General features: G+C 40.4%; 1 protein-coding gene across 3 annotated transcripts in view; it reads right to left on the reverse strand.

Moving 5' to 3' along the window:
* Nucleotides 1–1,749: 1,749 nt before the first annotated feature.
* Nucleotides 1,750–13,872, reverse strand: part of PDE10A (phosphodiesterase 10A) — a 590,722-nt gene continuing 578,599 nt past the window's right edge. For all 3 annotated transcript variants that reach the window (XM_077899644.1, XM_077899635.1, XM_077899625.1), the window contains 3 exons: nt 13,542–13,622; nt 10,689–10,777; nt 1,750–8,427 (listed from right to left, as the gene is read on the reverse strand). In XM_077899644.1, coding sequence (XP_077755770.1) covers nt 8,310–8,427; nt 10,689–10,777; nt 13,542–13,622 — 288 coding nt within the window. In that variant the 3' untranslated portion in view covers nt 1,750–8,309. The remainder of the gene's footprint in view (nt 8,428–10,688; nt 10,778–13,541; nt 13,623–13,872) is intronic.

Below are 13,872 nucleotides of genomic sequence, written 5' to 3' on the forward strand. Positions count from 1 at the left end.
CTGAGAACACGATTCTCAAACACATAGGTAACATCTGAGCTTCCACGGAGGAGCAGATGAAGCAGAGAACAGAGGGCAAGGTTAGGGACGTGGGATTCTCAAAGGACAGATGTACGTTCATGTCACTAAGCCACAGGAGACAGAGAAATTGCAGGAGAGGTGCCCACTGTGCCAACTCATGAACCTTAAACAATTTATTCTGTACTATGTAGGGGCCCAGCAGGTCACTGGCGAATTTCTAGGGGGAGGATTGTCAAGAATAAATAGGCTCCTAAGCCAGTTTACATTTTTAGAAACTTAAAAAAAGACTCGATTGGGCATAAGGAGGCAAGACAGCTTTCTACAAATAATTGAAAGTTTGTCAGATAAAAGAGGAAGCGGACTTATCCATGTGTTGCAAGCCGGTATCTTGGAATAGAAATGATAATGCTACAGACTTCAGGACGACTTCAGATAGAACTTTCCGGCAACTAGAGCTGTCAAACAATGGCCTGGCTTGCATTACGGTAGCATGTCCTCCCCACCTGGATTATGAAGCCGGAAGACCATCTATCGGAAATGGCAAGTAAGAGACCTTGCGTTGCTTAGGCCTAATGGTGCCAGTGAACCAGTGCCCTAACCTAACACTCATGATTTCACATGGGCAACACTCACTCAGAAGGCTTAGGAAATGGGGGTGTTGATGCACACTTTTTTTTTTAGTTAATGCAAGGATAAGGAGGGAAATGTTATTTTGATATGTATTAATGGTGTTCATGTGTCTCAGTCTTTCCATATGCTAAAATGTTTGCAGTTTTTTCCCTAATGACTTAGCATTGACTGGTACAGCAAGATTTCTAATTAGTGATACAGGCATCAGAAAGGCTGGATATCATCTGATCACGTGTAATTACCAAGTAGAAATTTGGAAGCTTAGGTTTCCAATCAATTCCTCATTTTTCTTCTCTGGTCAGTTTTCTTTCTCTCCTCAACACCATTCATGGAAAAGTCTAAATCTGTGTGCAATGGGTGGGAGGCTTCCTTTTTATTTTTGACGGACTGGAGATGGGTGTGGAGGGAGGAGGAAAAGCAGAGTTCACTGAAGACACTTCTGTTCGGTTTCTGTGGCATCAGGCTTTGATATTCTTACGAGAACAGCAGCCAAGTGTGTATTCTGTGGAAAATGTTTACAAATCGTGCTGTTGAATGTGTGAGATTATGCATATGCGAGACAGAGAGAGGCAGAGACACAGGCAGAGGGAGAAGCAGGCTCCCCCCAGGGATCCCAGGACCCGGGATCACACTCTGAGCTGAAGGCAGATGCTCGGGACGCCTGGGTGGCTTAGTGGTTGAGCGTCTGCCTTTGGCTCAGGGCGTGATCCCGGGTCCTGGGATCGAGTCCTGCATCAGGCTCCCTGCAGGGAGCCTGTTTCTCCCTCTGCCTGTGTCTCTGCCTCTCTCTGTGTGTCTCTCATGAATAAATAAATAAATTTTTTAAAAAAAGAATAACTTAAAAAAATGAAGGCAGATGCTCGACCACTGAGCCACCTAGGCATCCAAATGTTGCTTTTTAAGGGTTCCTTTTGCTTCAGGATGCAGATACAATGGCGAATTGTCCCTCTCCTCAAAGCTCTGGGGTTACAGAAGGTTGATAGAAAAATCAGACATGTGCAGCATTAAGAATTCAAACTGAGACCCGCTCTACAGAGAACCAATCTGCAACTTGAGTTATCAAATAAGTTCATGGATATATTAATTCATGAAATTCACTTTAACATAGTCAATATTTTATTTGGTATCACAGGAAATGAATATTTAACAAAAATCCTGTCTACGACACATACAGTGCTGTGCACTCCGAGGGCATTCCATCAGTAAGAGTTTGATGGTGCAGGAGAATTCTATGTTAAGGGCTTCCTACCCTTGTGTCTAATTAACAAGGCTGTGGACTCTCAGATTTAACAATGTAACAGGTCTTTATTCCAGGGAACATTTATTTTGTGTACTCCCGAAGTTAGTTCTAATACCTTTATGATAGGGGGTGGGGGTTCTGGGGATGCAACTGCATTTCTAACTTCTTGGTCTTCAGTGTTTATCGTTTGCCCGCCTACCCGATGGTGAGCAGGGGAGAGCCAGATAAACATAACTTCTTCAAGCAGAGTTGCCAAGATAAAGCCATGAGTATATGCATCATGGTATACAGATTACGTGAGGGTTAGCCTAGAACATTTCTACTATAGCAGAGAGAATCCCAACACTGACACACCCAAGCATGCACACAACGGGAGTCCTTCCCCGCTCTTAGCCAAGGGAGTCTGCTGTTCCGAGGGTCCCTGGAGACCAGGGAAGCTATTTCGGGAGTCTTAGGGTCGGCCCTCTGGGCCATGAGCTTGGTAATCTGAAGCACTCGCTCTAAACGACCACTCATTTCTCCCAAAGTCTTTGAACCTTTAAAATTATACAATGGAGTTAATAAATCACGTCACATGATTTAACATCTTAGGTCATCTCATCCTTTCTGCTAGGAAATGGCTGAAGCAGACCCACCACATCACACCAACGTGAACTTGGGGTCTTCTACGCAGACGAGGCCTGGAGCAAACACTGTGATGGAGCCTCTGCACCTCCTCCTCAACATGCAAAACATCTGTTGGCTTCCTCGCAAAATGAGAGCAAATGATAAACGTGAAAAATGATATTTTAAAAACTCTGTATTCAATTATTCACACCAAAGGATATCCATTAAAATTATGAACATCTCTACATATATTTCATGTATCATACATATATATATACTTTGTGTGTATAGTTACATATCGACAAAAGATTTCTTGCTGCTCTAAGCATGTAAGTAAAACAAAGCGAGATTTTGCAGTGTAACACCCATATATGCATATATACTGGCGGTTTGAATTATGAATTTATTTACAACTTGCCTCGGTTATAATAAATGATTACTGTTCTATTATACAAACATAACGGTAAAGGTTTCTTTTAAATACAAAGACTGCAAATGAATACATGAAAAATTACACACATGTACAATATTTATAATTTATAAATGCAAAGTTAAGACCTCTTTAAATTATTGCACTTGTGCATTTTACAAAGATCTTTATATGTCATACATATAAAATAATTGTTTTAAGTTTGCTAACTCATCAACTATAATGAAGTCGGATACTGTTCACTTGGAATTCTTTCTCCTAAAAGAGAGCCCACTAAAACTTTGGATACAAATCCATCAACTCTACAGATTTTTCTGTGCAGCGCATTGTATTTTGGACAGCTTGTAACCCATCTTACACCTTAGCAGTTGGGGTCAGCGAGATCACTGCTGGCAAAAGCGTGGGACCTGACCTACGTGGGGATGTAGGATCTCTTTTGCTCATACGGACTTGAAAAGAAAGCCACCTTTTTTCTTTTCAGAAAGATTCAAGATGCTGCGTGTCTATAAATTTTGGTAACTTTCACAGTGTTTTGGGCAAGCACATGATTTCACATGGGTCACTTGGTTGGGTCTGGTGAATGAGGGGCACCTTCCACAGATAAATCTGATGTACTTTCAATGTGTGCATCAAATCCGTACGTAGGACACACGCCATCCAACAGATTATATGGGAAATAATATTCCTGTATGGCATCTACATAGGCTGGTGGAGATAGGGCATAGGACTGGGTATTATCCAAGTGGGTGAAGGAAAACCAAAGCTGCAACACCCATGGTCTGATGATATTTCCAGTGAGCTGGGACCAGATGATACACCTCGCAACCTCAATTTGCAGCAGGAATAAAGACTTGCCATTTACACTTCTGCAAATACAAAGTACCTCAAACTATCAGCTGACACCTGACACATGTAAACTCACTTCTCTACGTGACACATTGGACTCAGCTCTTAACTCGCGGGCTGGGTCCTTGGGCCACATGAACCCACACCCCAGCAGGGGCACACTCGGGTCTGCTCGTTCAGTTACCAAATCCTCACACGCCCTGTAGTGTGAGGTCCAACCATGCATGAGGCAAATAGCACTGCTGTCCACTGTGGGGTCCAGAGGCCAGAAACTTAGCAGTTGAGTGAAGACAGTAATGCTTCTTTGAATTTGAAATACTGTTTCTTGGGAAACATTAATGTCTTTCTCTTTATCCCACCCTTTTAATTTAGAACCAGAACACCACTGAAATTTTTCTTTTTTTGCTATTTTTACCATCCCAGAAATCCATCTAATGCTTCAGACAACCAAAATATCCAGTACAAAAAAGGATGAAAACCAAAGAGTGTAAAGTATTGCATTGGGAATCACTAATTTAAACTTAAGATTAGGAGTTTAAAGAAATGGGCAGGAATGTGTATCAAGGTAGATACTTATGCAAAGGTAAAACAGAAGGGCCATGCGCTGCTGACAAGCAGGGGACAGGGTGAGGGGGGCAAGACCTGACAGCTCATTTACATTTTACAGAGATTTTAAAGTCAGGCAATAAAAGGGAATATATTAATGTGACTAAATGAATAAGTCTTTAAAGAATTAAACCCTAAATAAAATCAGCAAAAGCAAACACATGTCTGAAATAAAGGTTAGAAGTGATTTTCAAAATCTAAATCATGCATATGTACCTGAAACCCAATAAAATCACACCATAACTGTGTCACAGTTCTTGGAGATTTTGGCAAAAAAAGACTGCCTCTGCACAGTTCATTGGTTATAGTTAGTCATCAGGGTGTGTGTGAATGACATCAAATAAAGGATAGAAGTCTGATCAGGAGAGAATGGTCCTATCCATTCAGTTTGATCCAATTAATCCTGAATATATCCCTTTGTTTTTAATTACAGTTAAGCAAGAAAGGCAAAATAATAAATATGCAAATGAAGAAGTAAAATTGCAGTATTTAAAATAAAGGCACAGAGCAAGGCATGGTGAGTAATTTAGTCCTATTAAAGCTCAAACCTTGAGTTAAAAGACCAGAAACATGACATTCAAACTAAATCTACTAAAAAATCCAGGTAGCTGAGGATTTATCTACATGTATCACATACAAATGTATCTAGTGTGCCTAAACATACCAGGAAAGAAAAAGTCAGTGAGACTGTACAAAATAAAAAAAAAATCTAAAGCTATCTAGAAAGCATGCTAAGAAGAGGAAACCTACACTGAACAAATCCAGTTTCAAAGTAGTCCTGTTTCTGATGCTGTGAGAACAAGTCATCTTACGCAGTACTGTAGCATCTGCACAGATGTTTTCCCTATGAGGGAAGAGTCCAGAATGAGGACGGGAATGCTAACTAATTCAGCATGGTCTCACTTTCAGCACCGCTTTCTGACGAGCCCTGGAGAGATAACGGAGGCTGGGAAGTGGATCTCAATCCTGCCCCAGGAAGAGAATTACTGCCGTTTTTGAGAATTACTTTCCATATCTGTTTTATTTTTTCTAATTAATTAAACCACAGTCAACTATTAATTAATAAGATGTCTGAAATTTTTAGAATTTTATTCCGTTGCCTAAGTTTGACATTTCATGATGGAGTAATTGCACCTGACAATAAAACTGTCCATTGTAAATTGGCACAACCAATTAAAACTTCCACGAATGGAACATTCTCCTTATACTCACGGCTGGCTACCAAATTTATTCTGAACAGGGAAATTTCGGTCCAATGTAAAAACCACCCTTAATGAGAAACTAGTCAAAACTTTGGGTAATAAAAGCCATCTGCCCTTTCAAGAAAAGATCTGGGAAAAAGATGAGCACAGAACTCAAAAAGTTTGTCTGCTAACTACATCTGCCCCAATATAAAAGTGCTCCTAACTGCATTTTTTTCCAAAAGCAGATTATCGACTAAATGTCACTGCATCTCGGACCCATTTTAGGTAAATGCATGATTCCTAAGTAGATCTTAAGAATACTAACAGTTTACATTAGAATACAGTCCTTCCTTTGTTCAAACTTTGCTTTGATTCTGACAATATTTCAAGAGAAATCAACCAACCAGTCAATCCATGTACATTTCTTTGGAAAACTGTTCAAAGAAAATGTCAGTAATACAATACACCTGGCTCTATCAAAATAAAACAATTTTCTGTAATAACTTTAGAAAAGCAATCTTAAAAAGCAAAAGTAGCCGTAAGATTTCCTCCCCATGTGACTGTTTTCCATATCAACAAGCAAAATCCATGCATTAAGATCCTTTTAATTAAACGATCTTCGATGGTATTTCCTGCCCACTGCCTTGCAATTTAGTCGAGTCCCATTACATGACTACACTAACTTTGGTAGGTCCAGTTTCATAAATCTGAGTGCAGAAAAACATGCAACATTTTAGAATTTAATCCAATAAATGCACTAACATGGAAAAGGGCATTTTCTACCCAGCTCTTCATCAAATAATATACATTTTCCAACACAAAAAAAATCAGGTTTTGAAGAATGGGGCCAGTTTTTACTTTTTATAGATGTGTTTGCATCTCTATCCCTTATATGTATATACTTTCGTATTTGTGTGTGTGTGTGTGTGTGTGTGTGTATGTGTGTGTCTAGCCACCATGGTATTTCTCTCTTTAGATACTTCATTTTACTTCATATTGTATTAATTACAATAGCAAATGGAGGGCCATGTAGGGAAGATGGCAACTTCCAGAAGCCCATAGGGAAATTGAACACATAGTGTTAATTTTAAAATAAGAACAATGTTTATATATAGCTAACTCTGCTACAACTTAAATCATGTTGTAGGAACATCTGATTTCTTTTTGCAAAAACCATATGAATAACAATGTGTACAGTATTGAATATGTAAAAGAATTATTTTAAAAATTCATTTTATCAAAAGTACTATTTCAGTTTCCTGCCACGTGAATAGTAGGTAGATAAGCGGTTTGTTATGGATCTGCCTACCACTCCTTGAGCCTCTGATTCTCTAATTCCTTCAGGTCAGGACTAACCACAGCTCTGGGGGTGACCCTGCCTTTGTGCTAAAAATCTTGACAGCTGTAATATGAACCCGAAGTGACTGGCTTGTAATCCTTGTAGGAGGGGGTCTGGACTACTACTTTGGTGTATTTTTTTTCAAAACACACTGACATTGTTGAGTAATTTTAGTCCACCAAAAATTATACAGAAGACTCTACACACTACAGGTTTGCATGTAGATACTGGATACTTGAGCAGAGGAGGGAGCAAGAAATGTGCCCCGATGTGCTTGCACAGGGCTCCTCCATTCCCCCATTGTGGACGGAGAGCTCCTGAAATGTGACCACTGAGCACACAGCAGGGAATGAACCGGGGTTGGGCGCAGCAGATCAAAGTAAAAATTACACAAAACTTAAATTTTATGGTTTAATTTGACTTTGAGAGAAATGTATGGTATTTTAATTAAATAATTCATAGAATAAACCTCTCATTTTGAATGTGAGTCTAAATTCTTGCAATGACACCAAGTGAAAATATAAAGAAATTATTATTGACATTCACATTTGACATCCCGTAAGACCTATCTGTCAAGAAAAATTCATATGCCTTGCTTTTGTTTTGTTCTTTAGGCAAAGGGTTTAGAAAATTTGCCTACAATGAAGAAAAAAATAAAAAATATTCTTCGACATTTTTTGAATTGAGTTCTGAGATTTTTTATGTTTATCTGAATCTCCTCTCAAGAGGATAGAAAGTCTTACCTCACTTAGTGTTAAATCTATTTATCCAAGCCCTTTAGTATAAACTTAAAGAATACACTTGTCATCCACCTAACTTTTAATTCATGAGGCTCTGACACAAGAATCTATTTTCCATCACTGATTGCAGAAAGACACTTCTTACTCTGTCCCCTCAGTGACACCTGTCCTGAGGCTGTCAGCTACAATTCACGCTAATTACGAGTAGGTCACACACGAACATTCACAATAGTAACGTGTAAAAATTCCTATTTATAACCAACAACATCAAAGCGACATTGGTGTTAAAGCCAGAGTACAACATCATAATAGTACCATTTCAACCCCTCACTGGAAAGATACAACGGGAAAGGACCCCCTTCTGAATCATTCCTGTCCATTCCCAGTAAGGCCCAGCAATGTGAGAAAAGGCCAGTCCTCGAGTCACATGGAGTCCCCTGGACAGCTGACTTGTGGTCACGGGGTAGTCCTGGTTGATCACTGTCTCTGACGTGTGACAGATGAGACTGGTGGGGAGTCATCTGCTTACACGTTTCCTGGGTGTCACCTTCTTCTAGAGGCTTACATCCTCATTACCAGGTGTAGGTTCCCCCCACAAAAATAAAAGGAAGAAAAGTCAAAGAAGCAGGACGAGCATCTGCAGGTGGGACAGCTCATCGGGTGGCCATCAGTCATCGATCTTCACAGGCAGCTTCTCCGAGGGCCCATGGGCCCCTGGCGGCGATGAGATCCACACTGCGCTCTCCTCCCCTCGGATCACCTTCTCCCACTGGCTGAGGTTATTCCTGAGGATAAAAGATGTGGGGACAGGTGATGTTTCAAAAGGATTTCCAGATTCCATCTGAAGAATTAAGCACACCACCCTGAGGTGTAATCACATATGATGGCCACGGTGCCCTTCTGATGCCGACAATGACTAGCCTGCCAAGGCCGGGTGGCATCCCTGCACGTCTCCCTGACGTGGCTGGGCAGCTCGTTCCTGCAGCACAGCCTCCAGCCAGCAAGACTTAGGGGATACCTTGTCCCACGAACTCTGGGCCTACCATCTCAGAACCAGTGAGAAAGTCAGATCTGGAAAGGGGCACGAGCTGCAGGGGGTCCTAGCCAGGAGCTCCACGGTAAATGGAAAGGGAGGGAGGCCCGGGCAGTGAGAATGTTCTGCAACAGCACCGACAGCCAGGACTTCACACTCTGCAGTGGAGAGCGGGCTTGGCTCTGCCACATCATACCTGAAACTGGGGGCAGCCTTATTTTGAACACTGAGTCTTACATTAAAAAGTCACCATAAGTTTCATGTGGTACCAATGTTAGGAACTTCTTTGTGGCAGCAAAGCCATCTTTGTGTCTCAGGCAGGCCACCCGTGCCCCTGTCCATGGGTCTTTCTCCCTCCACACCTGCAATTCATCCACTGTAGGTGTCCCTATCTCCTTGAATGGTGTCGGCACCCCCTCACCCCATGGGGTGGCCCAGGCGCAGATCTGATCGACACCTCCCACCTTGCTGTCTTATATACAAAGCCCAAATCAGAAGGGAACCTTGCACTGACAAACACAGAATTCATACAAAGCACACACATGCAAAGACACCTCTGGACAAACGAAATCTCTGAAATATAACCTGAAAAATGTAGCACTTTCAGCTTTTGTATCTTCTCATCACGAACCCAAAAAGATTTTTTGATATATTAGAAAAAAGATATACACTAATTTTGCCATGTTTCTGTGGACACCAACGATACATAAATTTTTAAAGTGTTAATAAGATTAAAATGGCATTGAAGAGATTCTGTGGTTCAGCCAAGTGCAATGAAGCAAGAATGCACCAATGCCGCTGAGACAGCTTTGAAAATACTGATCCCAATGGTTGATAATAATGACAGCAGGCATTCATTCTGCTGGTTCTAGATTAACATAAAATACAGATAATTTTTGGATAGGAAAAGACTTTTGATTGCTACTTAGAATTTTTTTTTTTATAACATGGATTTTGATTGATATTCCCTTTTCTCTTTTGTGGGGAACTGACTTTGCCAACCTCATTCCATCAGGAAGGAGTCTCAGCTCATACTCCGTATTGTCCCTATGGCTCAGCCCTTATGTAATAAAAGAATATTTTAATAAACTGTTGATCAAGGTCAGTGATGGCTCAACAAAATAAGCTGGGATGTTATATTTGCCTCCCCAAGAGCAGAGAAGAAACAGAAACCACCACTTATGTAGGAAAAAACAGGATCTTTTTTTTTTTTTTTAACTTCTTACTTGTTGGTTTTGTTTCTTTGTTTTCCTTAATATAATTAGTTCATGAAATGAGTTTCAACAGCAGAAAGTAGGAATGTATACTAATGCCTCTGGTTCTGTTTAAACCCGGAGTCTGTCCTCTGCTCTTCCGTGTGCCTACCCCAGCCCCCAAAGGTGCTCCATGGCTAAATAGTTAGAAAAATCAGTGCGACACCAACTCTCTTACAAAAAATCAACAGGAACGGCTGCTCTGGTCATTGTCCTCTGACTTCCTCAGAGGAATTTCTTTTCAAAGTAAAATGAAAATCTTAAAAAAAAAAAATCCCATGTTCTTAGGTGAGTTCATCCCTCATTAGCAATAAGGGAAGGATGCAGAAGAGTCCGAAGCAGAGACAATGACAGATGACTTACATCTCTTTGAGGAAGAAAATAAAACTCCCAGAGAAAGAAGATCACAGTCAAGCCTCCTCCTCCTCATCTACACAAGAAACTGCAGGATTCAGCGGAGCCTCTTTCTAACAAGTAGCCCTGAACACACATCACAGTCCTAGCTTTTAAAAACCGTATTGGGGCATGGATCCCTGAGTCCTAACAAAACCCAAACCCAATGCCTTCTTGCTCCTTTTTGGTGAATGAAGACTTTATGAATACTCTTAACATATATTTGTTACCTAGGCAAACACACGGCCTATAAAATTACCTTTATTGCAAACTGTAGATAAGACATAGCACACACATTGAAGGAGAGAGAAATTCTATATGGAGTCTTTCTTTTAAATCACAGCCCAGCTTGAGCTGTGGTACCTACCTGCATGCTTTGAGGAGAGGCTCTGTGGGCGGGAAGATCTGGGTGAGGGTGGTATAGCAGGGGATGGCCACAGCATTGTAGAAGCCCAGCTGCCCCAGCAGAGCCACGCATAGGAAGACAAAAAAGTGCATGTTAGCCATTCTAGTAAGCACTCCATCTCTCAACTGAAGCTTCTATTTCTCAAGCTAACTATAAAATTAAATTTCCTAGTTTTGCTCCATGATATCTGGGCTCAATGAACACTGCTGCAGAGTGCATTTAAAAATGTCTTAAAATATGTCCTCAAAATCACACACATAAAAGGAAGTTAATCCAAAACCCAGTTCAATATTCAATGAGATTCCATTTATAGATCAATCAAGTTAAAATTCAAGTACAGCTCTTGTTGCTGATCAAAGTTTTCTACCATAGACGTTTCAAAGTTAAACCTGCTATTCTGCTACATGGGGGTTTCTTCTCCAACTTAATATTTGGGAATCAGTGCAGGGTGTTCTGTGGGGTTGCTACCCTTGGCTGTTGGTGCCCCATGTGGTCTCCCGAGGCTTTCTTCACCCACCTCCCTTTTTCTGACCTACAACAAATCTCACTGACTGTATCAAGGTTCTTGCATGTTACAGTTCTTTTAATAGGCCCTACTTCACAGTGTTTAATCTGTGATACTTCAAAAAAATATATTAAATGACACTTTATTAGGAATTTCAGGCCACAGTACAAATAAATGCTGCTGGCCCAGACTGGCCTATGGAAGGCCAGATACAAGATGTCAGCAGAGAATGCAGATGGTCTAGCTGCAGATAACTGCCCAGGTGGCTGACAATGTGCACAAGATATTACTGGCTCTTTGCATGAGGTGACCCCCAAATCAGGGCTTACCTTTTTCTCTAAAAAATTGAACTTCAGTGAGATGCACCAAAGGACACAGAAGAATGGAATCTACTGGGTCCCTTTCTGCTATTGTAAAGTCTGTCGTCACAGTAACATTACTAGAATAATGCCTTTGCACTACTATCTTTAACTTAGTAACTCACACAGAGGCTTTTCTTATTTTAGTGCTTTAGCAGATGTCATGGAGCAGAAGATCTCAAGAAAGAAATATTGGAAGGTAAAGCATTTTATTATTATGGCAAAGAATAATTTAATGGTAATCACAATTCAGAAGCAATACAGTTGGTACAATGCTAGTCGATCATAGAGATATTTTATTTAAAACTCTCTCATGCTATAAATGGATCTGTAATTTGGGCAAAAAACCAAACTATTCTCTTAAATAAAATGGCGCTAGAACACAGCCCATTCTTGGATAGCACTTTCAGCTATCCAATGCATTCTGTTGGGATGACAGCTTAACTATCAAGAAAGAACTTTGTTGGATCTATTTATCTGAGGCCACATGGCAAGGTAAGTTTCAAAGGAAATAGCAAATCAAATATAGTGTTGAAAGAAAGAGTAACTAAAGAAAACAGAGGTGAATGTTGATATAATCACACAGTGGGACAGGACCTTTACAATATGACATGAAAAGCAGACACCAGACAGAGAAGGCGGATCTTCATATATGGGATAAGTTTCATAAACAATAATAAAAAAAAACTAAACTGCAAAATACACACACGAACAGGTATATCAGGTCAGGCGTGTTGGTGCATGTTCAACAGAGAAGGAACTGTGAGCACCGGATCAGACACAGCAGCTAAGGACACGAGCATACTGTGTAATGAGGACCAGGAGGATGAGAAGACCACATAGTCTTTATCTCTGCTGACATCTTTGAAAAACTGTGGACTGGCCTCAACTTTGGTATTAATGGTGAATAGACTGACTTTAAATAAAGTAGGAAAGTAGGAACACTTGAAAACTTATTCAAAAACTACCATCCTGTGAGTTTTCTGAAATGTTTTCTTTTTTTTTTTTTTTAAAAGATTTTATTTATTTATTCATGAGATACACAGAGAGAGGGAGAGAGAGGCAGAGACACAGGCAGAGGAAGAAGCAGGCCCCATGCAGGGAGCCCAATGTGGGACTTGATCCCGGGACTCCAGGATCATGCCCTGGGCTGAAGGCAGGCACTAAACCGCTAAGCCACCCAGGGATCCCCCTGAAATGTTTTCTAAACAAAATTCTATATTATAATTATTTGTCTATAGCTAACTTCCCTATTATGGCATTAGAAGATTGGTAGTTTAAAAAGAAAATAATCTGAGAAATAGATTGTGCCACATGTGCACAATGCAGAACTGACAAGGCCTAAGAGCTGTCAAAACATCAAAAAAGTGACATAAATTATGTGGTAAAACCTGAAAAAAAAAAACAATAATTAATGTCAACTGATGGTAACACAACATTCAAAATGTACTAAAACACTCTGTATTATTTGTTAGGAAAAGTGGGCCTGATCAAAATCTATAATGTTACTCTCCAAAAAGCACCTTTGCACATTCACTGACAAAAGATTTTCTGCTTGTTAAAAATATTAACAATTCGGGCAGCCTGGGTGGCTCAGGGGTTTAGTGCCGCCTTTGGCCCAGGGCGTGATCCTGGAGTCCCGGGATCGAGTCCCACATCGGGCTCCCTGCATGGAGCCTGTTTCTCTCTCTGCCTCTCTCTCTGTGTGTGTCTCTCATTAATTAATAAATAAATAAAATCTTTAAAAAAATATTAACAATTCAAACTCATCCATACCTCCATTTCAAGCCATCCATTACCACGATTCCATCTGTGGAAAGAACTGACGGCAAAGGTAGTTGTGGCTTCTTCAAACTCAACTACAATTTCCTAATCCTGGGTTCTCCAACACAGTGTATGTATGATTTTATGACCGCCTTACATGGTCTGACTTTATAAGAGAATTCATACCTGGCCTTGTGGGACTTCGTCCTTCTTGTCTCTGTCCATCATGGGGATAGGCTGAATTCCCAACTTCTTCATTTCATCACCCTAAGATAAACAAGTGAAAATCAAGCTTTCTCAATGTATAAAGAGTTACGAAATCTTGGCATTAATGAGTTGCTCCCTTTATTCGATACTTGTCTTCACAATGGATGTTTCTGGCTATTGACACGAACAGATATCAAAACAATAAAAACCTAACATATTGTTGTTTGGCTTTTATCCTGAGGTTCTTCTCAACTGAATTGCGCACTGATCTGAAATGCATTCATCTCTCCTGGTTTCATGGTGCAGAAGT

Source organism: Canis aureus, chromosome 1 (assembly GCF_053574225.1).
Source record: "Canis aureus isolate CA01 chromosome 1, VMU_Caureus_v.1.0, whole genome shotgun sequence".
NCBI lineage: Eukaryota > Metazoa > Chordata > Mammalia > Carnivora > Canidae > Canis > Canis aureus.